The 26,924-nt window shown below is 37.4% G+C and overlaps 1 protein-coding gene across 5 annotated transcripts in view; it reads right to left on the bottom strand.

Moving 5' to 3' along the window:
- cald1a (caldesmon 1a) overlaps positions 1–26,924 on the bottom strand; it is a 119,085-nt gene that overhangs the window by 29,435 nt on the left and 62,726 nt on the right. For 3 of the 5 annotated variants that reach the window (XR_003674301.1, XM_028450356.1, XM_028450355.1), the window contains exons 2-8: positions 25,728–25,813; positions 13,218–13,355; positions 8,784–9,156; positions 8,664–8,696; positions 8,379–8,573; positions 3,818–3,933; positions 1,650–1,917 (exon numbers count right to left, since the gene is read on the bottom strand). Coding sequence is in view for 4 of the 5 variants with exons in the window: in XM_028450355.1 (XP_028306156.1) it covers positions 1,650–1,917; positions 3,818–3,933; positions 8,379–8,573; positions 8,664–8,696; positions 8,784–9,156; positions 13,218–13,355; positions 25,728–25,813 (1,209 nt within the window). In the remaining variant the exon portion in view is untranslated. The remainder of the gene's footprint in view (positions 1–1,649; positions 1,918–3,817; positions 3,934–8,378; positions 8,574–8,663; positions 8,697–8,783; positions 9,157–13,217; positions 13,356–25,727; positions 25,814–26,924) is intronic. The other 2 variants (XM_028450357.1, XM_028450358.1) reach the window with 2 other exon arrangements.

The raw sequence follows: 26,924 nt of genomic DNA, 5'->3' as shown, positions 1-26,924 counted from the left end.
GACTGTCATAGATAAGGTGGAACCTTTACCTACGTCTCATTTGCTTCATCAAACAGCCGGTAAAATGTGAGAACACTTCATGCAGGGATGAGCAACACTATCACGGCGGGGGCCACAAAAATGTTGATTGTATCTGATCTGAGGGCCACACTATCAACATTTATGTTAGCGTTTAGAATAATGATTGATCTGACCGTTTTGTCAGTTTTTTGTGCGTTCTTGTTGTAATTTTGTGTATTTTTTTTGTCATTTTCTGCATTTATGTTGTCGATTTGTGCCTTTTTGGGGCCACTTTCTGTATTTTCCTGTCATTTTGTGTAATTTTATTGACAGTTTGTGTGTCTTTGGAGCTATTCTGTAATGTGTTGTTGTTTCTTGTGCTTTCGTTTTGTTTGTTTACGTGGTTGCTGTGACAGTCTTTGTTGTCATTTTGTGTATTTTTGTAATTTTTTTGTGTGCTTTTGTGTCACTTTGCTTTTCGATTTCTGTGTTTTGAGACTTACGTTGTGTGTATTATGTTGGGCTTTATATTCCTTCCAACTTCTTGAAATACACATTTTGGGGGATTTGTTTTAGGGCCACACAAAAAACAATATTATAATATATATATATATATACATACACACTGTGTATGTATAAATATATTACATTATATTGTATATTGGATGAGTACATCTAATATAAAAAGAATGTGAGTCAGTCCTAAAATGTGTCATTAAAAAAACTAAAACAAAATAAGAACAATGATATTTATTTCTCAGTGGGAGTCTCCACTGCTTTTCCCTTTTAAGGAAATAATGCCTGAAGTGTTTGAATTACAAGCAGCTGTATTCTTGGACATTCTGATGCAAACATTACTTTCCGTTGCTTCGAATGCGCTTCCAACAACCTTCAAGTCTTCAAACACAAAATAAAATTTACGACACCGTACCAACAACTTGGCAACGACAGGGTCTGTTTGTACAAAAACCTTTACAACTACGACCTCCAAAATACTGAATGAAGAAAAACAAAGACAGTTGTTTTACCACTTGTATACAAGAGGATAAAACACTGTAAAATCAGTGTCTTTATGCTTGAATTTTGTGTTTATTTCTGGTTATATACTTTGAAGTGACAAAAAAATGGTTACATTATATATGATTCACATGATGACAACATGAGAAAAATTATATTGGAGAGTATTTAATCTACATAGAGTACATAGAGTGTTGCAAGAAGAAAGTCGGAAGAAGTTACCTTGAAAAAATATATGCATTTTTTGACATATCAGTTAATTTTTTTTAATCTTTTTAAAAGATTATTTTTTTTAATCTTTTTTTTTTTTTATTCTTCTGTAATGTGTGCACTTGTATTTAATCCTTATTTACTTAACAGTCTTTTACTAAATTATTTACATTTTTCTTCTTTCTGTCTCTTTTCATTTGTAATATTTCTCCAGCCTCTGTAACATAGTAATTTCTTCCTTGAATAAATAAAGCATTTCTGATTCTAATTCTGATTTTGAAAACACTGAAGTTGATACAACAAAAAGTTTTAAAAATGGAGAGTAAGGGAGTTGCTGGTTAATACTAATACTAATAGTACTACTACTATTATTATCAATAATAATAATAATAATAGCAATAAAACGTGATGATTCCTCCTACCTCCTCCTTGGCTTTCCGTTCTTCCTCCTCCTGCTTCTTCTGCCTCTCCTCCTCTTCCAGCACCTTCTTCCTCTCCTCCCTCTTCCTCTTCAGCTCCTCCAGCTCGGCCTCGGCCTCCTGCTGCTTCTGCCTCATCCTCTCAAACTCTTCGCTCTCTGCGTCGTCACGGCGACGCTTCAGCTCCTCCAGCTTGCGTTCTGCCTCGAGTCGGGCGGCGTCGTCCTGCTCGTCACCTGCAGACGCCTCGGGGGATCTCACGCTGCTGCGACTGGGACAAAGACGTAAAACGTGGATCAGCGTGTGGAGGCAGAAAGACAAAGTGGCTGACCTGCACGCCAAAGCCTGACAGTTGATCCTGAGCTGAATAATTAAACACATCAGTTTAAACCCGTCACGCTCAAGCAAACACAGATAAATGCATAAAAGAATAAAAATAGGCATTACTGTAGCACTCACTATTACTGAAGAGGATTAGGACGACTGGGAAAAAAACATACAAAACCAAGCCTATATTATTATTATTATAATTATTATTATTCTTTTTATTATTATTATTATTATTAGTAATAACAATATTCTAAGAAAAAAGTCAGATTTATGAAATTAAAGTCAGAATTCTCAGTTTAAAGTCAGAAGTTTTTAGATTTAAATTAGAATTCTGAGATTAAAGTCGGAATTCTCAGTTTAAAGTCAGAAGTTTTTAGATTTAAATTAGAATTCTGAGATTAAAGTCGGAATTCTGAGATTAAAGTCGGAATTCTGAGATTAAAGTCAGAATTCTCAGTTTAAAGTCAGAATTCTGAGAAAGAAAGTCGGATTTCTGAGGTTAAAATCAGAATTCTGAGATTAAAGTTGGAATTCTAAGATTAAAGTCAGAATTCTCAGTTTGAAGTCAAGAGTTCTGAGATTAAAGTCAGAATTCTCAGTTTAAAGACATAATTCTGACTCTTTCCTCAGAACGTTAATAATATATTATATTGGACCTTGTTTGTTGTGGCCCTATTCCTCTTCCGTACACCTTAGCAAAGATACATTTACACTTTGTCTCATGTTTCAAGCTGTAGGTCACAGAGGACAATCGTGTTGCAGCTTTTCCAATTTTTTACACCAAACAACTAGAAAAGAAAATCCACCATATTGTGTTAAAGGTGCTATTACCGTAGGTTGCTAGGTAGCAGCTGACAATTGTGTATGAATATTATGTACTGTACACCTATGAAATGAAAAACCAAAAAATGATATTTTGCTGGTGGAAAACATATTTTTGAAATTCTTAAAACAATAAAACAACAGTAACAATCCATATACAGTATGTAGATGTAGTACACAAACCCTTCACAAACTACATTTATTTTTCTACTTAATCACATAATTCATTGTTTAACTTGTGGAAACGTTGCTTCTCGTGTCAAATATTGTAATAAGATTAATTTAGATGAATCAAGATTAATTAAGTACGTCTGTAATTAGATTTTTTTTTAATTGAGTCCCACCTCTATGCATCATTCCTTTTATATATATATATATAAAAGGAATGATGCAAAGTAAAAGTATTTGTGCTGAAAATCTATTTATTTTATATGTAGTTTTACGCTCTGTCTAAGAATGACTTTGTGGCACCTTTTGCACTCATCGCTGCTTTATTTTGAAATATTTCCTTGACATTAATTCTCTAATTAGATAGAAAGGAGAACAATGAATGCGTTGGAAGACATCTCCTATATTAACTCTGTGCTGCAGAGATTAGTTCTCATGTCTTGTTTGTTTACATTTCATTCTGGCTATAAAAAAAAAAAAGCGAGTGTCAAACTTTATCCGACACATTCACTTCCTGCCGTGCGCTTCCTTTCCGCTCCTATAATACATTTAATATATTACTCCACCCGACAGGCTGTGTTTCTTCTGTCTCATTCTTGTCACCACTGGAGCGCAGTGTGTGTCGTCCAACTTCAAAACATTAGTTCCACACGCTACATTTTAAGCTTTTTTTCTTTTTTTGACCGAACAGGAATGAGAAAAAGGAGACGGTTCCTGTGCCAAAGTTTGAGAATTACTGAAGCAGGAGATGAATCTGAGGAATATAGCTGTGAGTAGGTCTGACATTGATGAATAATTCATTGGAGCTGATTATACAGTTTGGTGTGAACACAGACAGTGACTGGGGGTACCTGAGGCTCCTCTCAGGTTTCCTGTGCTGTTTAGGCTCCGCCTCCTCCTCGTGGATCCCTCCGTTGTGCTTCCTCTGATCATCCCTCTCCTCTGGGGCTCCGTCCCTCTCGTTCACCTGCACCCACAGTAAACAACCAAGAATATAAGTCAGGACAGCGAGGAACGGTGCGATCCATGGGTGGAATAAAGAGGAGGCGGTGATGGTGGTCATTAGGTTGATCATGAGGCATCACATGATGTCGCATGAGGGGGCAGAAGAGGGCACATCCAAAATACAATAACACAGAACATCACATCTCGCTGCCTCCACTCCAGAATTACTGCTGACAGAGGATTAGCTAACATGTGATCATCAAACCTGGAGCGTCTCCAGGGCTTTGTTTCTCACTTCTACCTTATTATCACCCATACAATACTGTATGTTCTCCTGGTGTGGCAAAGATAAAAAGAAAAAAATCTGTGACACACAATTAAACACAAATGGACAATTATAGTCTTTTATGCACAGCATTGTTAAGGTGTATCCACAATAAACATCCTTTTTTAAAAAAAATATGCCCATGACTGATAGTTTTAAAGATAGACCTTATTAAGGTAGAACTGTAATCTTCTATATGCACGTAGCACGTTTTTATCAACGTCCATAAATGTCTGATTGTTGTGGAAATGTGTGCATATCCCTAAAGATACTCATCACTCATGTTGGACCCGCGGCTTAGGCAGTATAGTATAAGTAGTATATAATGCTAATATATTATCGTACAGTAATCCTATATTAAAAGAACAGTAGTTGGTACTATTTGTTCATATGAAAAAACAAGCCCACATTAATGTAATTACTAGGGGTGTTGAAAAAACTTGATTTGGCAATACAGTATATTGCGATATTACGTCACGTGATTCTCGGATCGATTCTAAATGCATTCATATCGTTTTTTTTTTTTTGTTTTTTTTAACTTTTATTTTACCAGGAAAGTCGTTTCCACTGCAGGAGACATTGTAACTGCACAAAGAAGTGCTGAAACCTGGGCATGTTGACCAGCTTGTGTTTTTTCAATTAAATCTAAAAACAAAGTACTAACTTTTGTAATAATTTGTTATTCTAGGCATATACCTCAGTCATGTTGCACTAAAGTCATGTTGCACTAAAGTCATGTTGCACTAAAGTCAAAGTTGGTTTAAAAGCCACAGGCAGATTATATGTTATTTTTCATTTTAAGTTGTTAGCACATGGCATGTTAAAGCCAATGTTTTGAGTGTAAAATATGCAAATAAAATATATTTCATACATAATGTTCTCATGAAGGTGTACACATTTACAGATTATATATATATATATATATATATAAATCACAATAATCCCCTTACACTTTAATATTTAATATCGGGATATATCGTATCGTATTGTGACCTACAGTATGTATTGGGATACAAATTGTATCACCAGATGCCAGGCAATACACACCCCTAGTAATTACACTACAGTGCAAAGCCTATTGTGACCCCAGAATGCAGCATTAGAGGTCTATAAAAAAAAAAGTAATATAGTTATTTTGTACAAATATCTTCATTTGCTGCGTTAATACTGATTTCTTAAATATTTCATTTTATGCAGTGCCCTATTCTTATTGTATGTTTTTTACATTTTGTTTAGACTATTTTTTTTCTATTAGTATATTTTAGTAACATTTAGACCCATACTTTGGGGAAGCTAAAATGATGCATTTTAATGTCAATAAGCTGCGTATCAAGAGTGGAGTGGGCAGGGACCGTCTATAAAGTATAGTGCACCTCACAGAAGTTATTAAGTTGACTATTATTTACTCATTTCAAATTACATTTTGATTGGATTTTTGTTTTCTAAAATAAAATTAAAAAAAATAGTCAAAGACAAATATATTCAAAATTTACTGGGATGCAAAGGGGATAAAACCTAAACTCTTGCCCAGGATGCCAAATTGGTGAGGACTGGCACAAGAGTGTGCATGATAGTGTTAAACAATCACTACCCTAATCAATACGTACAGGCTAGGATGGGTTAAGTTGATAATTCAACTATTAAAACACATCATAGAATATGTATTTAAGATCATTTTTGACTCTTTAAGAGAATAAAATATTTAAACTTCTAAATTTCTGATTTTTTAAAATTGGAATTGTAAAGATAAAGCTTTAAAACAACATTTTAGTAGTGAAAACATAAATGGTCAAAGTGTACACAATAAAAAAAAAAAAAACAAGGAAATTTTGTCAACTAAAAATTACATTTTTGAAGTGACAATAACAAAACTATGGCTATTAAAACTATATCAAAACATATATATATATATATATATTTTTTTTTTGTTAACAAATAAAAACAAAACAATAATGTTGATATGGAACAAAATCCAATCAGAACTAAGTTTCTTTCTTTGTTTTGTCTGTATGAAGGCATCCAATGGTAAGACGGCTTCATGTGGTGTCAAGCATTGCTCACATCGATAATGTCTGTGTGTATTTACAAACATCAATACCATTGCATGTCAGGTTGATATATTTTAACTAAATATTGTGTTAAAAAAAAAGTGTAAACTCTTATTCTTTATATTGTAGTCGACTCTATCTGTTAACAGATATAGTCGACTAAAATGGTAATGTCATTTAGTTGACGAAAACTAGCGTAAACTAGCTTATAACTGAAATAGTAATTGTAAAAACGCTCTGACTAAAACTAAATCTAAATATCCTGTCTAATCGAACACACAGATAAGATGAGAAGTGTTCCTGTGGGCAGCAAAGCAGAACTACGATTAAAGGAACTCATGACTTCATCTGGATTATCTGTGGCTCACTGATTTTACTGAGTTTGGCTTTTAACATGATGTCATATTATTCACCGGAAACACACGCGTCATGCTGTATTCACGGCGTTGGTTGCTCATTATTTTAGAGAACATCATGCCTCTCTGCCCTATTGTCTATAGCTGGTGTGGAGTCAGTATAATGTGATGGGTTGTTGTTGCTTTTTTTTTTCTTGCAGAAGTGGAAGACATGCAGCAAGTGAGAGAAGAAAAACACTGTGACCACTCATGTGGAGCGTAGCATTGACCCTATTAAAACACCAGCCACACAGCTGCAGCAGCAGCCGCACCATGGGACGTGGCCTCGGCTACGGTCGCTTATCAAACGACACAAAACACACCAGACGGAGGGAAGGTGTCCGTGTAATTTCAGCGTCTGTCCCTCCAAACGTGAAGTACAAAGTCAGCGAGGTGCGGATCCATGATAGAGGGGTTGGCACTGTTGTCCTGGGATATTACTGTTTATGTGTCTTCTTCTCAAAGGTGTGTCAGGACACTGAAATTACGCAATGACTCTGTGCCATGCATCACACACACCAGGGTTGGGGTCAATTACATTTTTCAATTACAATTCTGTCTTCAATTATCCATGTTTGACTACGACTCATTTACAATTATGGTGACAAATTACAATTATAATTTACCCCTGAAAATCAATTACATTTACATTCTCAATTACACAAATTCACCGAGCATTAAATAAATAACCTCATAAAATGTAACCTTCCTCTTGTGTTAGCTTTCTATTAGCATCTCTTATGATAACGGGTCGGTTTGGCCCTGTCTTGAATCAGCTGTAAAATACACTAAAACATACTATTATCATCAAATTTGTTTCTTATCTCTTGGTTACCTTGTTAGGCTTCTTAATCAATGAAAATATTCTTAAAAAACATTTTTGCTGTCAGTATAACCCTTGATTTTATATGTTTTTTTAAAGGTAAAATGACACTTAAGAGAACTGACAGGTAGTGGGAAAACTTGATATACATATTTTATTAATTATATATATATATATATATACACTGTATATATAATTGTCGTATGTGTAAGCCATAGAACTGTAACATGGTTCCGCAGATTTGTGTTTAATTAACTTATAATTAACAGTTTTTATAGAGTTTTCATGCTAATTACAATTACAAAGTGAAATATCTGAACTCATTTAAATTTCAGGATTCCCACACTTTTTGCACAATGATTTTTCACAACTTTTCCAAAATATTTTACCAAATTTCCATGACTTAGTTCTTAAGCGCTGACATTTTTTATTTGCATTTGCTGGTTTTTAGTGTATGCCAGCTGAAGTGATCTTACCTACGCACAGTTAATAAATGAGGCTGATTTTGAATTTGCATGAATTTGTGAGATCTCGTGATTCCCGCTCAATGATGCTGCCGGTATGCAGCACTTTCACTATGAGATAACGCTTAACATCTTTGGGGTTCAACATATTTTAAATATTAAAAAAAAAATAGGCTATATTTCCAAAACTTTTCCAAAACAGTTAAAATATTCCATGACTTTTCAAGACTAAAAAATCATTTTTTTAAAAATTCAAACCATAACTTTTCCAGGAATTTCATGGCTGTGGGGACCCTGTAAATTCTAACAGCAACAGAATTTTTGCCATAATTGTAATGAATTATTAATTACAATAATAATCGAGCCCAACCCTGTCACACACACATAGAAAGCCTTACCGCGTGCAGGGTACCTCATTATCCTCTGAGTGCAGTATCTGTGACACCTCAAAGTCCTCCTCGGTGTCGTTTCCTACTAACATAGTTTTGCTCTCAGATGAATGATCTACATTATGATCCTCAGATACCTCTTCATCCTCCCCTGCCTGTGAAATTGTCTGATTTAAACCCTCATTGACTACCAAATGTGATTCTTCTCCAGCAAGGTCCTACAAAAAAGGATGAGGACTTCTTTGAAAGGCAAACTTGTGAGTAACTCTGAGAGAAAAGTAATAAGAAGGCGAATCAATAAATTGTACCTCGTTTTGCATTTTAGGCTCCTCGGTTGATGCCTACAGACACAAATGTCACATTTTTGGGACAGTCCGATGCAATCAATCCACAACATTTTAAATAAACGAGCCGGAACGGATGCTAACCTGTTCTCTCAGGTACTTTCTTGGTTTGTCCTCGACTATTTCCTCTTTCAGCTCCTCCTCTTCCTCAGGTGCAGCCTCCACTTCCTCCTTCTCCTCCCTCCTGGAGTTGTAGGTCACCGTCTTCTCCTCTTCCTCCTCGTAGTTCCGATAGCGACCCCTGCGCCAGGAGGGTCTCTCCTCCTCCTCCTCTTCCTCAGGGTGGCTTTTCTCCACAGGGACGTCATGGTCTCCTTCCAGCTGCTTCTGCCTCTCCAGAGCCTCCTTCATGCGCCTCTGCCTCCTCTCCTCACGCTTGGCCATGCGGTCCAGCAGGGCTTGGTCCTCGTCCTCCCCACCTCCATACGAGCTGCTCACAGATACAGTCTCTGTCACACTACAGAGAAAGGGAAGAAGGGGTTGCATTTATTCATGTAGGAGATAAACCTGCTGAGGTCAGGATGGGAATTCAAGTTTTATTTTAGGAAGTGTCTATTGATATGGAAACGTATCAATAGCCCCCGGGACTATGGGTACGTTTTCCAGACCTTTTCTACATAAGCGTAATATGCCTGTGTTTTCACTGTTTCACTGTTTCACTGTGGCCTAAGGCAGTGATTCTCAACTAGTGGGTCGGGACCCAAAAGTGGGTCGCGGACCTGTACTGAGTGTGTCACGAATAGCTGGTCAAAAATAAGTACATACTTGGAGTCTCTCGTGTTGGACTTGTCTTTTATTTTGAAAGAAACTTTTCTTTTGACAGGCATGCTGTGAAGTGCATGTTGCACAGGATATTAAATAGATTTATGTTTTTAAAAAAGAGAATGTGTGTTTTCAACAGCTATTTTTGAAAAACGTGGGGCCGTGGAAAAATGTGGGTCCCAGGGTGAGACCAGTTGAGAACCCCTGGTCTAAGGCACCTGACTCAAAGAGTCTTCCTTCTTCTGCCGTGGGTTTGAATCCCACTTCTGACATACATTTTATTTCATTTAACATATTTAACATGACAAATTCCACCTTTAAATATACATATATAAACTTTTTAGTTTATTTTCTGGGTTAGGGTTAGGAAATGGGATAGCATTAGGGTTAGGGGTAGGGGTAGGGGTTTGGGCTAGGGTTAAAATAAAAGGGTTAGCGGGGTAGCTCACGTGGTGCACCTATCACGTCACCTGAACTGGCCTATGAGGGGCGCTTCGTATGCATAGAGTAGCAGTCTACGGATACGTATCAATAGCCACGGCCTTTATTTTATGACTTCAGTTGGCATTAATGTAGAGATTTTAAAGTGTCCATCCCTTTTTCCACTAAAAAGCACTGTGTTGGTCACACGCGTCCATATTATTACCACCGTCAAGTAGAGCTGGGCAATATATCGTGATTCAACATACAGTATATCGAGTTTTCTATTTTGGCCATATAGAAAATTACAATATTGCGTATGTTTTTTTTTTTACTTGTTTTGATTTTGATTTATACAATCACACAGTACGAATCACATCATAAAAGTATTTGATATTATTTATAGAAAACTGTCAAACAGTGTCCATCCTTACAATTTCTTCGTATTTCTGAGATACATGTTTTTATTTTGTATTAAAATACTCGTTTTAAGAGTTGCTGCTTTCGTTACTTCTCAGAACAGCATGTAAAGCTCAGTTAGATGGATTACTGAGTACATCCTCACCCAGAGCTTCCATAAAACAAGCTACACCTCAGAACTCACTCACACGTGCTGTCCTTAATAGGAGAAAAAGCCAAAAGTGGTACATATTGTGCAGTTGTTTGTTAATAAATGTGCCTGTGTGGCATTTTCCATGAGCAAATTTAACCCAGAATTGTCGTCTGGTAACACTTTTAGTTAAAAACATCAATATTTATTTTTTTTTGGGTCAAATCGTCTCGCCCTTTTCTCAACACTTTCACTGGCGTTTTTTTTATTTGTTTGCTTTTCTATTCTAACATATATGGATTCTGGATCAAACTATGAAAATGTGGTGTGTACCAGATCATGTTGTACGATATCCCCCCTTTATTACCAAATACCTGTTTTATTTATCACTTACAGTAGTACTTTGTACATTGAAAAAAGGTTTTTTGATTATTCCATGTTAGGTTCTAATGAAAAGTTCAAGTAGGGACCTCAATCGTCAAAAGTAAAAAATTAGCTTTGGTATATATATAAAAAAAAAAAATCCAACATTGTTTTCATAAAACGTGGAGGGAAAAAATATCTTCCTTTTTGTTCTATTTTAAGCATCTTAACAGATTTGCTCCGAGCTGTGTGGCTGCTTTTCCCAGCACTTATGTGCACTTATGTGCTGTGAACCCTGGCTCAAACATTCACAAAGATTTGTTCTTGCCGGGTACCTACAGTGAAGTGCCTGCATCTGGGACGTGTACTCCTGTCTGAGCATTTGGAAGCATCACTTAACTACTACACTGTGCTATCAATCCTTTCCCTGCAGAGCCAACCTGACCTCCTTTCTCTGCACAGTCCTTCTCACTTAGGACAAGTTTGACTTTAATAAAACCACAGACAAACCTTTCATTTACACACAGATAAAAGTCAATGGATATGTTTTACAGCAGACATGGGCAACCGGTGGCCCGGGGGCAACCAGTGGGCGCGCACTGTGGCTGCTCCCACTCAACGTTCTTGAAGCCAAAATACGGCGCTTAGGGGCGCATCCATCGTGCAAATTTGACGTCATTTGGAGCCAGAGTATGCGCAGTAGGGTCTGGCAGGAGGAGCCCTGGTAACAAGCCCCGCCCATTTAGCGTTCTGCCCTGATGACTTACGCAGCCCAGCGACACCACGAACTTAAGTATCTTTCCCGTCTGGAAATTCTACCAATGGCTTGTTCAGATGATAGAGGTGAGTACAAAACCACCATATATTTCAACTCAAATATCTAGTTAAATGGCGTCTTGGCTTTCCTTCATGACATAACTGCCATTCACAAAGAGAACTACTCAAGATCTCAAATAACTTTAAAACAAACTTCACAGAAATATGAGCACTTGAACACAATGTAGGGTGATAATAACAAGTGATCACAGCAGAGTTTAGGTTTGGAAAAAAATTATGTGACGTGCATTTTAACTTTACAGTTGGACCCACATCCCATCTGTAATCATTGAGGAGGCTGGGTTTATGACCAGTCAGCAGGGGGAGCTCTAAAAATAAAAGCTTCACTCCACCGGGGAGCTTGTCCCTTCTTTTTCTATGGTTGCAACATGCAGCCCTCCCTCTATTTTGAGTGTCCCCCAAAGCAAAAGCACAAAAACATACAAAACTAAAATATTTGCATTTCCTGAAGAAAATGCAAGTGAGGATGCAGGCACTGCATTAGCGCAACATTCACATTAATCTAGTGTTAGCATTAGCCTAGCGGTAACACTAGCCTAGCATTAACATTAGCTTAGCATTAGCTGAACATTAGCAATAAGGTTGAAAAAAGTTGAAATGGGTTAAAAAGGTGAAAAAAAGTTGAAAAGGTTGAAATGAGCTCAAGGTAGTAGCTGAACATTTTAAAAGTTGAATGATTGGAAATGGTTGAAGAATGGCTGGAAATTAAGGGCTTAAAAGTTGAAAAAGCTTAAATTTCCAATAGAAATGAATGAAAGAAAAAAAAAAAAATCAAAAAGTTTAAAGGTTACAAATCACAAAAGTGATATCATAAATCTCTGGAACTTTCTGAACTTCTTGATTGCTTACTTGGACAAACAGTGTAGGAGGAGTTAATGCAGACGGAAGAAAAAACGGATAACAAGGATCCACCTGCATCCTCACTAATTACAGAAATATACACTTGACAACATAAATACAAAATTACTCAAAAAACACACAAACTGACAATTAACACAAAAGCGAAAACGAATACACAAAAAATTGCTGCAAAATCACAAAATGACAACAAAAATAGACAAATTGCCATATAACACACAAAACAACAACAACCAAAAAAAACTAAATGAGAGGAAAATACATTAAATGACTTAAAAAAACACAGAAAGCGACAGTAAAAAACATCGTGAAATGCACAATGAGAGAAAAATACACAACACAACCAAAAACGCATGAAATGACCACACAAACTCATTGTTCTTGCCTATATCAATGCTAAGATGGGTCATTATTCCAAATGCTAACATGAATGTTGATAATGTGGCCCTCAGATCAGACAATCACATTTTTGTGATAAAAGTTGCCCACCTCTATTTTAAAGAGTCATATCTTTAGATCCATTTGTTTCTATATGAACTATAATTTATTTTATTTATTTATTTATTCAGTTCATTTCCGACATGGTTGCAATCACAGAAATTCACTTTGACATTCAGAGCAAAATCACATCATTGTTTTTTTTTTTTTTTTTGTCCTTTTGCATGCCAGAAATAATAATAATAAGACCTTTTTCCACTCTGTTTTAAAAAGGTTTTCCAGAACCTCACCTGTGACTATTGGTCATGATGACATTATCAGGCAGGCTACTGGGCTCATCACTCTCCCTGCTCTTAAGCCTCTCTTGGCGTGCCCTGCGCCTTCTTTCACGTGCCGCTTCCTCTTCATCATCATCATTCCGTGCCAACCTGAGCAAGACAAAAAAAAAAAAAAAGACCATGTCAAAATCATCAGCAAATCGTCAACTTTCTCTTCTTTTCTCTGACTTTCAACCCTCTTTCAATTCCAGACTTTGAAGTCCTTAAATGACCCTGTAATCATCACAGTGACCAAACTTACCGGATTGGACCCAAGAATCTTTCTCGTCTCATTTTTCTATCAATTCTCTAAGCTGTGCAACAACCACTACTTCTTATCGTGGTTACAGTTCAGTTTATATAAGCTGATAGAAACTCTGTCTCCAGACATGGTTGGCCGAGATCTATAGAGAACATGGCCCACATGTTGTTTTCATCTAGTAAGTGTCGACACTTACGAGATCAATACAACGCATATCGAAAAAGGGCAAAAGGAAAAAACACCTCAAATCTGATAATAAAAATAACACATTTTTGTATGACTGAAAATCCTTTAAGGACAAAATAATTCCTAATCTTCATTTTTGACAAATGCAATTGCTTTTAAACTCAGAGGAGCCTATTTCCACATCAAACGTCACTAAAACGTGTTAGAAATAGTTTGCAACAGGAAAACAAACTTCCTGTCTTCAAAGTACTGATGTTTGTATCATTTTAATAACAATTTGCAAACACGTTATCTCATGGCAAGTCAACATGAACTGTAATGTTGACCTTAACACTGCACTCCCACTCTTTAGTCAGCTGACGCCTTAGTAGCTTACAGGAGAACTTACTTTCCCTTTTTTAAGACATTCTCTAAAGTTGCACTTGAGGGATCACAAAACCAAATTATTCACCTTTAATATTTATAAAAAACATGTTTATTCTTGACCAATGCTACTTTGTGCTCCAGGTCATGTGTTCACTGTCCAAAAAGTGGAATAAGCCAAGAGAACAAAGCTTATTTCTTCCAAACTTCATGTTAATACAATTTTTCCACTGCTTTTAGGTTCAGGAAGATTTAACTAACTTATCTTTGTCTTTATTCTGGACATATACCAACTATTTACAAATACTTTTTTTTAGAGCTATTCACTTGAAACAAATGGCCTAGGGATCTGAAAGACATGTCAACTTTACGCATATTTAAAAATGCTTTAAAATCATATTTTTACCAATCTGAATGTATATATCGTGTATTTTTTTGTTTATTTGTTGGTGTAATGAAACTGGGTCTTGATGTAGCTTTTTTATGTAATTTTTCTGAATACTTTTACCTGTCTTTATTTTTTTTCTGTCCTTACGTGTACTAGAAACTTGACGTTTTTTCTATGGACCTCAGGAAGATTAGCAACCACCACAGTGGAAGCTAATGGGGATCCATTGAATAAATAAACAAAGGCTAAAAACAAAATTCTAAAGGTAAACTCAACTCACATACACATCAAAGTAAATGTAAGCTAAGCAAAGGCAACTTAAAATATGCTACGCTACAGGCAGCTAAGCTTAGCTAAACTAAGCTAAAGAGCTAACTTTGGATACTGAATATGAAGTGGTATTGGTATTTCCCATCCAATATAACAAAGCAACAACCCATATTACCATAGACTTTAACTCAATTATCTTATATTTAACTGTCTTTAATTTTTTTTTGTTCTTACATGTCCTAGAAACTTGATTGTTTTTTCTATGGACCACAGCAAGATTAGCAACCACCAAGGTGGAAGCTAATGGGGATCCATTGAACAAATAAACAAATAAATAAACAAATAAAACCTAAAAAGGAAATTCTAAAGTTAAACTCAACTCACATTCACAGTTAAGTGAATGAAAGCTGAGCGAAGGGAACTAAAAATACGCTAAGCTACAGGCAGCAAAGCTTAGCTAAGCTAAGCTAATGAGCTAACTTTGGATAAATATGAAGCATGGTAATGGCATTCTCCATCCAATATAACACAGCAACAACCCAATTTACCATAGACTTTAAATGTATTATCCTGTGTGACATCATTATAAGCTAAAAGCATTACCAAAGTAAACTTTTTTTTTAATTTAAATTCTTCATTTTTCTGTATTTTTATTTTGAACAATCACGCAAAGTTTACAAAGGGTGGCATACAACACAATTTGATGGAAAACTCATCTTTCTTAAAACAAAACTTAAAATAAAAAAAAAATAAATTAATTAACCTGGAAAACAGAATAAATATTTCTTCCTTTGAGGTTCAAATCACCCTTTTATCCTATCAAAAAAAAAATATAATCAAAAAAAACAGTTTTCTATATAAATATACATATCCACAACACATAAAAATTTGAATTTATCACAATTACACTCAACGCAATTACAAATTAAACTTCGATGCCCAAAGTAAACTTTTTAATTCTGTATTGTTCATTTAATTTCCATATGATTGCACAGCTAGCAAAACATACACCAAATAGATCCAGGAATGAAACGTAGGGCTGAAATAACACAACTTATTGGCTAATGGCTCTCTTTTCAGGTGCACCTTTTCCTTTTTAACAAATTATGCTTGGGTGTTTTTGACTTGGGAGAACAAATCCTACTTTAAAATACTACCGGTAATGAGACTCATGACCTTTCTGCTATTATGCAGCATCGCTAACTGCCACTGCACTGAGCTGCCTTTGTGATAATCCTATCCTGCTCAATCACTACATTAGTAGTCACAGAGTCCTCGCTACCCAAGGACACGTTAACACAGACAAAGAATGAAGTCATTGATGCCATTGCTCAAATGACACAGCCATTATCCCACGCACCAGGTTCTACACATTGTTACGCACATTTGTTTTCTATATTAGACTCAACAATTTAAGATATCTCACAGCCGACAAGCTGTGGATTATGAATGCATATTTCATGTATTTAATGCACTCTCCTCTTTACAATTTAGTTGGCTACAAGGTTGAGCTACTGTATATTTATGAGCTTCAATATAAGTGAAAGCAGCACTTTTTTTTGGCCTTTGTCTATGTCAGTGGTTCTCAAACTTTTTTAACTCAAGTACCCCCTTTGTCCGACTACAACATTTTGCTGAGAAAACTATTTAAAAACAACTATAGAGCATAATGGAAAAAAAAAACAGTATTTAGTGCAGTGGTTCCCGACCTTTTTTGGATCGTGACACAATATATATATATATATATATATATATATATATATATATCCTGACCCTAAGGTTGAAAAACACTGATTTGGTAGCTCCTGAATAGATTGAATTCTATAGTTTGTATATATTCCAGTCATGTCACACCTGGGGTAGGACCAAGACTGACACTTAAATTTCCCCTCTCTGTCTCTCTCTCAAGTACCCCCTGTAGTGCTATCACGTACCCCAATTTGAGAAACAGTGGTCTAGGTTACTCATTTCAGAGTCATTCAATGGAAAGCAAAGTTTTAAAAGCACCTACACGCTATATAGTCGGCTATGTTTGACTTTGATTTTAAATGAAAAGTAAAGCAGATAAAAATGCTGTCTTCTACGTCCCCATTCTCCCAGTATGTTGTCTTTCTGGCCACCTGACATCCATGAATTCAGCTCCATGTTTGATCTGTGGCGTCCTGACTGACCTTTACCCTCCTACTGCTAACCACATGCCTAGCTACCTAACATCACAGCGCAGCCTTTGAGGTCGGGCAGCCGAGCATGCCATTGCATGTTAATTGCAACATGTGTGGTGAGCCGAGCTAAAGCTGCTGGGGTTTATTTGAGGTTTTACAGCTTGTGAACAGCAGTTTCCTTCTTTTGCTTTCCTTCCTCTCTATGGCGTTCCCTCCCTTTTGCCGGTTATGCTTAGTTTTTTTTTTTAAATGTGAAACATTGTCAGAACATATGAATCTGTTCACGCCCAAGCTTGACCTGCTGGATGACAGCATTAGTGATGTCAGACAATGGCTTGCACATGTGGATCCGCTTACATCAGAAAATATAGCGTTGCTGGGCGTTAGGCTTTAGTCTTCAGTTTCAATGCATCGAATATTAGCAAAACAATGATCCCTTTCTGTTAGATCCAAAATAAATAGCACATTTGGATTATTCCTAAATTTGTCAATGTGGCGTTTAAGGCTCTGACAAGGTTAAAAGGATAATGTACACAACAAAAGAATGTGTTTAATGTATTTCCAATAAACAAAATATATGCACCGTTTCATAAAAAAACACATTAAAATGACTTTTTAGAATGATTTTATACTTTTGGGCATCATCTATGGCAGTGTTTCTCACTAGGGGGTACGTGCACCCCTCGGGGTACGCAATGGCACTACAGGGGGTCCTTAAGAGAGTGAGAGAGAGTAGAAAATTAATAAATAAAATGTTAGTCTTGGTCCCATCCAAGGTGTGAGATGATCGGATATGATACAAACTATATTATTAACTTATTTGATTGTTTGTAAACATTATGAGATATTATGTTGGGCGGGGCTTAGCCTGGAGGAAAACCACCATAAATGACTTACCCGCGCTGTTAGACAATGGGGAGCGACGTAGTAACGTGGCGGCCATCTTACCTCAGACAGCTGGCCCCGCTCATTACATTGATGTCAATGGTGCATGTACTATTTAAATAACCATAACTTGCTCAATTTTCAACCAGTTTTCTAAAGGCAAGCAGCAATTTCAACATGTACAAGCATCCTATGTCATAGGATGTATAATAAGGTTTGTAATAAGGCAAACCGTTTGTAAATCCGTCAATATTTCATCAAGTTAAGGGTATTTTTGTTTAAGCTGATCACTCACCTTCCAACAGCTACCATAGAGTGCGTCAGAATGTCAGAACGTCAGTTGTCTGAGGTAAGATGGCCGCCTTTGAGCTATGCCTGCTTGTGTCATCTAGTGTTTATATATATCTATGCTTTAGCCAGCGGCGTTTCCTGTTTCTGCCTCCAGCCACGTCACCATTAAGGGGTTGATGGAAATAAATCTATTCAGGAACCACTAAATCATTTTTTTTTCAACCTTGGGGTTGGGACCCCATGCAAGGTCGCCTGGAATTTCGGAAAAATGTAAACACATTTTAGATTTTTTAAATTATTATTACTATTTTTTTTTAATTTTTTTTTATTTATTAAAACAACACAATCTTAAACAACTGTATTTCTATACTTTCATTTTACATTTAATTTGACTTAAAATATCTGAGCTCAAACATGTTCAAAAACTATCAGTAATTCTATAAAAAAAATGTCTTTGGGGTCGCCAGAAATTCTTGATCTCAAAATGGGGTCACAATCGAAAAAAGGTTGGGAACCACTGCGCTAAATATGATTTTTTTCTACTTAATTACAAAATAAGATTGCTTCAAATGTGTGTTATCACTTGTTCATTCCATCATTATGCTCTATAGTTGTTTTTAAATCGTTTTCTAAGCAAAATGTTGTAGTCAGACAAAGGGGGTACTTGGTATCAGAAATAAGAGAAATGGGGTAAAAAAATTGAGAACCACTGTTCTATGGAGAGCCGCCATTTTGTATAAGGCACATATTTTGTTTATCGGTAACACATTAAACACATTTTTGGTTATATGCATTTTCACCACAGGTACCCTTGAAACAAGTTAGCCTGCAACTGAAAAACAAGACTATATCTAAGTGTTACATTTCCATTCCAGTTCCATTTATAGTACCAGTTGAGTTTTCCCTCACACACAGAGTACATTAACCCTTATTTAAAATGCCAAAAAAACATAACGCTTTTATAAGAGGGAGGGAAAATTATGAAACAACCGCTGCAATCCCCAAAGGACTGAGCCGTCCCAGAAACAGCACAAAATGTCATGAGAAAGAAAAAACAACAAGAGATAAATACAGAACAAAAGGGTGCTTAGTAACAAGGATGACTGTTACAATCTCAGGGTTAAAGATTCCTTCGTAGGAGCGAAGAACAAACTCCTAAAAGCTGAATTAGCATTCCCGTCAATCACGGCCTGGGCTAGAAACACGCACGCACGCACGCACACACACACACACACACACACACACACCCAAAGGCCTGATTTATTATCCCTTTCCTTACCTAGGCCCCTATCAGCATTCTGACAGAAATATAGGGAGGGGTTAAAAGAGGGGGGGATGTAGAGTGAGCATATGAAGGCGAAGCAGGTAATGAAAAGCGGGAAAGGAAAGGGCGCGCAAAATAATGGAGAAAAGGGCAATCTGTAGATTTTATCAGAGAAAACACCTTTTCCTGTACAGAATGATTTGAAAAGTCAGTTATGGAGTTTAGATATGTCTCTCTACCACAATATGGTGTGCAACAAAGGTTATTTCTTCTTTTGTGTCAAAGAATGAAAAGAAAAAGAAGTATGTGACAGCAAACATGGAGCCATAAGTATGTGTTTAAGTTATAAATGTGGAAAAGTACGGTAATAAGTGCACATTGACGCCAATTAGACCCATTTAAAAATCTGCTTTTCAACATACATGTGGCTGTTAAGGAGAAATAAGTCCAAATATTTTCTTTACTGCAAAGTATCTCAGCAATGTCTGTAAAAACTGCTTGAGAAAAACCTCCTTAACCCCTCCTCTGTGAAAGAGAGGCTAGAGGGGAAGGGAAGGGAGAAAAGAGCAAGACGGAAGGAGAGGGGAAAGAGAGAGCGGCTGTGAACTGACGAAAAGAGAGAGAGAGGTTAAGGAAGGGGTGATACAGAGAGGGGAGGGGGCGGAGCTTGTGTTGTCAGAAATGCTGACCCATTCCCACGCTGGTCTCTCTGGACTACTTCCTCTCCATCCATTAGTCCACAAAGATCACAACGTAAACCCAGACTGTCTCCTCCCACCCCACACTAACAACACACATCGATAACCACCATCATCTCCCTTTAGTATTTAAAAAGCATGAGTCTAAACTCACATACAGGTACAAGTGGAGACTTTGCCGCAGGAAGATTGGATGCTCCAAACCTCCTTTTAACACTGTGTATTCCTTTGTTGTTTGCTGTATAATGTGGCACTTTAAAGGCAGACTGTGTAACTTTTGGCCACTAGGGGCGCTAGACTGGTAACTTTCACGCAAGCGCCCCTAGTGGCCACAAGCGCCGCAGCACTGTCACTGTCAAAAATCACCAGTCAGTCGGGCCAGCCTCCCTTGTCTTTTGATTGTGTATGTAGACAGTAGTTGACTTGTAACTTTAGGATAAGGATTGGCTCTAAGGGCTGGGGTGCAAAGCAGGGCTGGGCTAGCTCCGCGGCTACAGTCTATGGGCTGGAGGAGCAGCCGCCACCGCTGCCCTCCTCTCCCCGCCACTGGAGTTCCGGCACTTGGCCTTCCTCGCTGCATCGGTGGCCTCGCCGCAGATCGGCGGCCTCGCCGCAGATCGGCCCCCTTCGCCGAGGGTCGGAATAGTCACCCGTCTGCCCTGACCCCGTGCATGCCGGATTGCCCGTCCCTTCCAACCCCCGGCAAAGGAGGCCGACAACGGCGGCGAGGCCAGGGAGTAGGGGGGAAGCGCCACCGATGCAGGCCGAGCACCGGGTCTGCGGTGGTGGCAGGGAGAAGAGTGGGCGGTGACGGCTGCTCCTCTAGCCCATAGACTGTAGCCGCGGCGTGAGCCCAGCCCTTAAAACCAATCCTTATCCTGAAGTTACGGATCTGACTTGCCGACTTCCCTTACTAAATAATCCACGTTTAACTGAACTATCACTGTGATTAGTGCAACATTAACCCAACATGAAACTACCATATTGTGCTCTTTTGGCTGTGAACAGAGGCTAAACTCGTTGCAAAGGCGCCTGGTCAGCCGTATGTTGTGACGTAACGTGGGAACTACAGTATATATAGCCAAGCCTGTGGTCACGTGACTACCGTAAAGTGAAACGTTCTCCAGGTCACATGATCTGGTGAAAGACGGTCCGTCTCCTCCAAACTTACATGGGCAGTATTTTAAGAGGGAGGTCCCGCTCGGAGCATTGATACTGTCAATGGCTGTATAAAATAACTCATATGGGTCAACTCTTTAGGTGAAAAAGCCAGCGGTGTGCCTTTAACTACAATGTAATGAAATGTCTCGGTCTCTTATTCTGTTTACACGTACCGCGCCATGCTTTCTCGGAGAGAAGTTGTCATGTGACCAGGTACATCATGTCATGTGACCGTGTACATCACGTTTTGTGACGTGTATTTGCAAAAAAAGTGATTCCACGGCGCTTTTGCGACACATGTTAATATTCAAACGTCTGAAATTCCTCCTCATGAAAGCATTAAAAAATGTTTTAGCATTATTTCTTTTAGTGCTTTTTTCAAAGTTCACGTGACTCCATTACCAGTTTTTAATTGCGCTATTTTGAAAATGCGCATTTCCAAGGGTAATGGAAACGCAGCTTCAAGAATTGTCAGGGAAATTTTACATTCTTGTGCTACCTTTGGTTAGAATGCAAAAGATTAAAAGCAAAAGCAGAGACCTTCCTAACGGACAGGAAACATGCTATCCAGAGGGCTGATTAACGTGTAAAAGGAATCTTAGTGTGTGTGTGTGCGTGCGTGCGTGCGTGTGTGCGTGCGTGCGTGCGTGCGTGCGTGCGTGTGTGTGTGTGTGTGCTGTATGTTACATAAGTGAACTGCAGTCGCTGTGTCAACGATCATTCCTTACAACTACAGTTGAAGCTGATGAGAAATAAGACAGGACTGGGAAAACGTGGGTGTCCCATCAAGAACACACATACACAGACACACACACACACACACTCTTACACACACACACACACACACACACACACACACACACACACACACACACACACACACACACACACACACTCACACACGTGGCTGTAGCTTGAAAAAAAAAAATCGACATGTCACATGCACTCAGTTACATTGTGTGCATTGAGCTCCGTTACATAAACTAAAGCAAAATAAACACTCGCGCAGACAATCTCAGCATCCTAGCACGTAGGTAACAGCTCACAGGGACTGGGCCAGTAAACACTTATAATAGCCAGGAATTTGGCATTCCTACAGCTGTTATTATACGGCCCCCACATACTCCATCTTCTTCTCACAGGAGTGATGGTTGACTGGACTCAAGCCAAGGAGTCAGCATGTGGTTTTGACTAGTTTCAGCAAGAGGAGGATGTAAATATTGATTGTTTCAATGTATTGGCATTAACGGAAACAAGGTAGAGATGTAATCTTTTATCAGCTACAGGAGTAGCGCCTTGCCTGCCAGCTAAAATTAGCGCCGCTTAACCAAATAACAATTCCAAAAGACAAATGAGCTCGTGGGTAAAAAATGTGAAAGTCAAAGGGAGCTCGCAACTTTTACTCTTTTTTTTTTTCATACATGCTTTGTTTCTCCTTCAGTCAGCCTCGTCTTTTTTCTGTCATCTCATCACTGGCTACGGTTTCTGCCAAAATTCCATCTTCTCTGTATCATAAACACCCAGGAAATGTATAAATAATTCATGCAGTATGAAGTTTATTGGGATTTCAATGCTATAAATTGTTGCAGAATCATTAACCTTCATTTCACTCAGCTGTTTAAAGTTCATTTAGGGAAATGAAGCATAGTCTATTCTAAAACAAGAAGAGTCTATCAAGGATGCCAAGGAAATTAGCTGTTAAAGGCATGCAATTTAGCCCGTCTTTTGTTTAAAAACTACCATAATACAGTAACTATGTGATGCTGTGTGTACCCATTTGATACAACTATACTATGTTGCAACGTAACAATCAAAGCCCTGATCATTTGTGTAAATGACCCTTACTAAAGGTCTGTTAAGATGTTCCTTGTTTTGAAAGTGTATTTATTTGTTAGGAGCTTTTATTTTGGCACAGCAAGTTTGTTTATTTGGTGTTGTTAACTTATATTTTAGTATGCTTTGATATAAAATTCATACATGTGAATATTATGGGTAACATTTACACACATGTATTTGTATTTGTATCTGTTTTGAAGCTATTATGGTGCTTCTTGATGAAAGGATTGACAAAATCTGATGTCTGAATGTTAATAAATGCTATGGAAACCAAGCTGTCTGCTTTTCCATTGTCTGGCTAAAGTTAGCTAATGTTAGTGTTTACATTTTAGTGAAAGGACAATGGCTTGTTGAGTGAAGTTATGAACTAAAACAATTTTGATTAGCATTTACAAAACCTACAGCTATCATCAAGAAAAACTGAAAACAGTTAAATCAAATGTATCACTGTCAAAAAGACAACACACGGCACGTAGCATGTAGCATTTAGGAGCTAAATGTTCGAAGCATGTTATTGTAATTTTGATACGTTGTGAAGGCCTTGTTGTTGTTATTGTTATTGTTGTTAAGTTTTTTTTGTATTTGCTGATATGTATTTTGCATGTTCCTTCACAGTGAAGGCTTTTGTCAGGTATTCGGTTAAAAAAAAAAATATATCGTTTTGTATTCTGAAGTTTTTTTTAAAGGGGACATATCATGCTAAATCCACTTTTTTTTTTAGCCCTTAAATGCATTTTGTTGTATATTTAGAGTGTTTAGAAGTACAGAAAAGTTCAAATTAGTCTCTTCAGGTGCTCCGTTGATATCTTTATATTCTGTTGATCATATTTTTCAATCTGTTTCTATTTTTCGATTCTCTATTACATTTTTTGAACAATAACGTCACAGTATTTGCAGCGGAACTGCCAAATTAGTACATCGACTCCAGGTCCAACACTTCGAGCAATCCGCCATTTTTATTTCTCGCTTTTATTTTGTAGTCCAAGCTCAAGGATGCAGAAGTTACGAGAGGATAAGTCAAAATGTTTGGTTGTTGGATGTAGTAACCCACACGCTTCATTACAACGTCTCCCAGCATCAGAACCTTTTCAAAGTGCCTGGTTGAGTTTTATTTTTCATGGAAATGTACCCACATCTGTGGGTAAGGTCATTTTTGTGTGCGCGAAGCACTTCAAGGATGACTGCTTCAGCAACCTCTGCCAGTATAAAGAAGGATTTGCTGAAAGACTTTGTCTGATTGAGGGTTCAATTCCTTCTATCTTTGGAGACGATGAACAGAGCACTTCGGTAAGCTGTAAATAACGCTAAAAAGTGTGATGATAAGACGTCATTGTTTTGTTAGCATTAGCAGTTGCACCGTCTTCATATGTTAGCGCTGTGTGCTCGTTTTAGATCCTTGATGATATGGCCTACGTGATTTAATTTAAGTCTAAAGTTTTCATTAGTCATTTCATTTTGCCGTTTTTGTCTTTGAAAAGACTGTAATAAAATGCATTTCGTGACGTTAGCTTGGCGCTAGCGTTAGCTCGGCGCTTGTGTTAGCTCACTTGTTAGGGTTCTGCAGGTTCATCATCTTCATTTTCATCTCGCTCCACCGGGTCAGACTCTGGCTGGAACATGTAAGGCTGGATGGACAAGTCTTCTGTTGTTGACATTTTGTAAATAACGTGTGAATAAAAAGTTTCTGCGCCGCTTCATTATCGTATCTCTTCTATCAAACTACAAAAATGGCCGAATAGGGTGGAGTTGAACCGAGTGTCACCTCTGCAACCTGGAGAGGGGGCGGGGTATGAAGAGTCTCATTTGCATTTAAAGAGACAGCACCAAAACGAGTTGCTCTCAGAAGCACATCAGAAAAGGGTAGAAAAGGGGCCTGTGGAGCTATAATAATGAGGAATTCAGACCCAAGCATTGCAGTTTACACTTTATATAGACCACAACTGTATGATTTACTGTATATGTAAAAAGGAAGGATTTAAAAGCATGATATGTCTCTTTTAAGGGAAAAAATAATTTGTAACATCTACTTTCAGCTTGTTTTCCTTTAATAGTGCAGATACAAATAAGAGCACAGGTATGTGACCTGTGCCAGTATCTATATCCATGTCAGAACATTTTCTTTTTAATTCTGCAGCAAGGACACAGGTTTAGCAAAAGTGTACGCTTTGTGCTTCAAAAAAAAAGGAGAGAAAAAAAGAAGTCTTTTTACTGTTTTGATTGCTGCATTTGGCGAGGTACCTGCTCAATCAATTTGCAGGAATGAACTTCAGTTTAATCAGTTTCTTCCATTGAATAAAAAAAAAAGAAAAAGGTTCACACAGCCACAGTATCTGCAAAAAGAAAATTGGATTGCAGGAGGGAAGGCGTGATTGAACATTAAAGGTCATCACGGGGCTCATCAGATTGCTTATCAAACTTTTTTTTCTTCTTTCAGCCCCAGATAGTGAAGCCAATATTTGCTGAATGATGTTTTTTAACGACCCTGCTCCTGGCTCTACCAGCTTCAAACTTGGCACGAGCTTCAGAGGAAGGATGTGGTGGACGGACACAGGCCGTAACCTCGCTTTGAACAACCTGAGCAGTAAAAGTTTAATGATGGCGCGATTTGTCAATTAGGAGCAGCTACGGTGGAGCCACGTTGGAGAATTGAACCATTTATTGATTTAGCATTGCAACTATTAGTGCAACAAAACAAGACAAATGACAATGAATCTCACCGCTCCGCCTCGAGGCGCATCTCCTCCCGCTTCTGCCTCCTCAGCTCCCGGCGCCGCTCAAAGTCCATTTCCTCCATGATTGTACCCTGTGGGAGGAGCATAAACAGCACAGACATGGTCATTTCAGAATCAGAATCAGAAATGTTTTAATGGCCAAGTACAGTTTCTAGGACAGTACAAGGAATTTGTCTTGGTAGTCGGTGCATGAAACAAAAAACAAAGAAAACAAAGAGCAAAGAAACAAGCCAGCAAAACAAAAAACAAAGACACAACCCAGCAACAATAATAATGATAAATATAAAGGATGAGCGATAAATAAAGGATAGATAGAGAATAAAGGATAAATAGGATAAATATAAATATATATATATCTACATTGGAGCAGATAATGTCTTCATGGAGGCGGTGATCGGGTAAAATCATAATGAAGAAAAAAACTGCCAAACTAAGCTTCACTTTTCTAATTTGATCAGATTTATAATGTATTGAACTTGGATTTGTCTTATGTAATGTAACAGCACAGTTGTTATCTTTTTTTTTTTTTTTTATTGTTTATATATTTAATTTTTTTGTCACATACAACACAAAGACAGAGACAATTACAGAAAAAATGCCAGAAACCATCGACAATATTAACACATCTTATACATTATAATACAGTAAGTGTGTGTGTGTGTGTATGTGATATTATAATAATTATAATAACGGTGTTGGACTATTAGAGGGTGAGGGGTAGAGACAATAATAAGTTAATAATAGTCAAATATGTGGGGAAAGGAACAATAAAAAAATATTTATATACAGCACACACATATATATAGGGGTGTCCCGATCCTTATCGATATCGGATATCGGTCCGATATCAGCCTGAAAACAAATATCAAATATTGGATTCAAATTTCGGATTTTTTGTTTTCAATTCAATTTTTATTTATTTAATTCAATTGTAGAATAGGTTAGGTTAAAATGTATGGAACCAACGGGTTAATAATAAATGGGTCAGTTTTTCTCATACCTACTGTTGCTGACTATTGTTCTCTGTTTGAGTGACATCACTTGATCAAGCCTTTTCTAACATTCCACACTACAAAATAAGGAATAATAATTTTTTTATTAAAGAAAAAAAATCAGAAATGAAAAAGTTGTACCGGGACATCTCTACATATATCTACATTTACAAAATAAAATTGAGAGAAG

The sequence above is a fragment of the Gouania willdenowi genome, chromosome 6 (assembly GCF_900634775.1).
Source record: "Gouania willdenowi chromosome 6, fGouWil2.1, whole genome shotgun sequence".
NCBI classification, from domain to species: Eukaryota; Metazoa; Chordata; class Actinopteri; order Blenniiformes; family Gobiesocidae; genus Gouania; species Gouania willdenowi.
The sequence above is the reverse complement of the archived record's forward strand: the minus strand, read 5'-3'. Positions and strand labels throughout refer to the sequence as shown.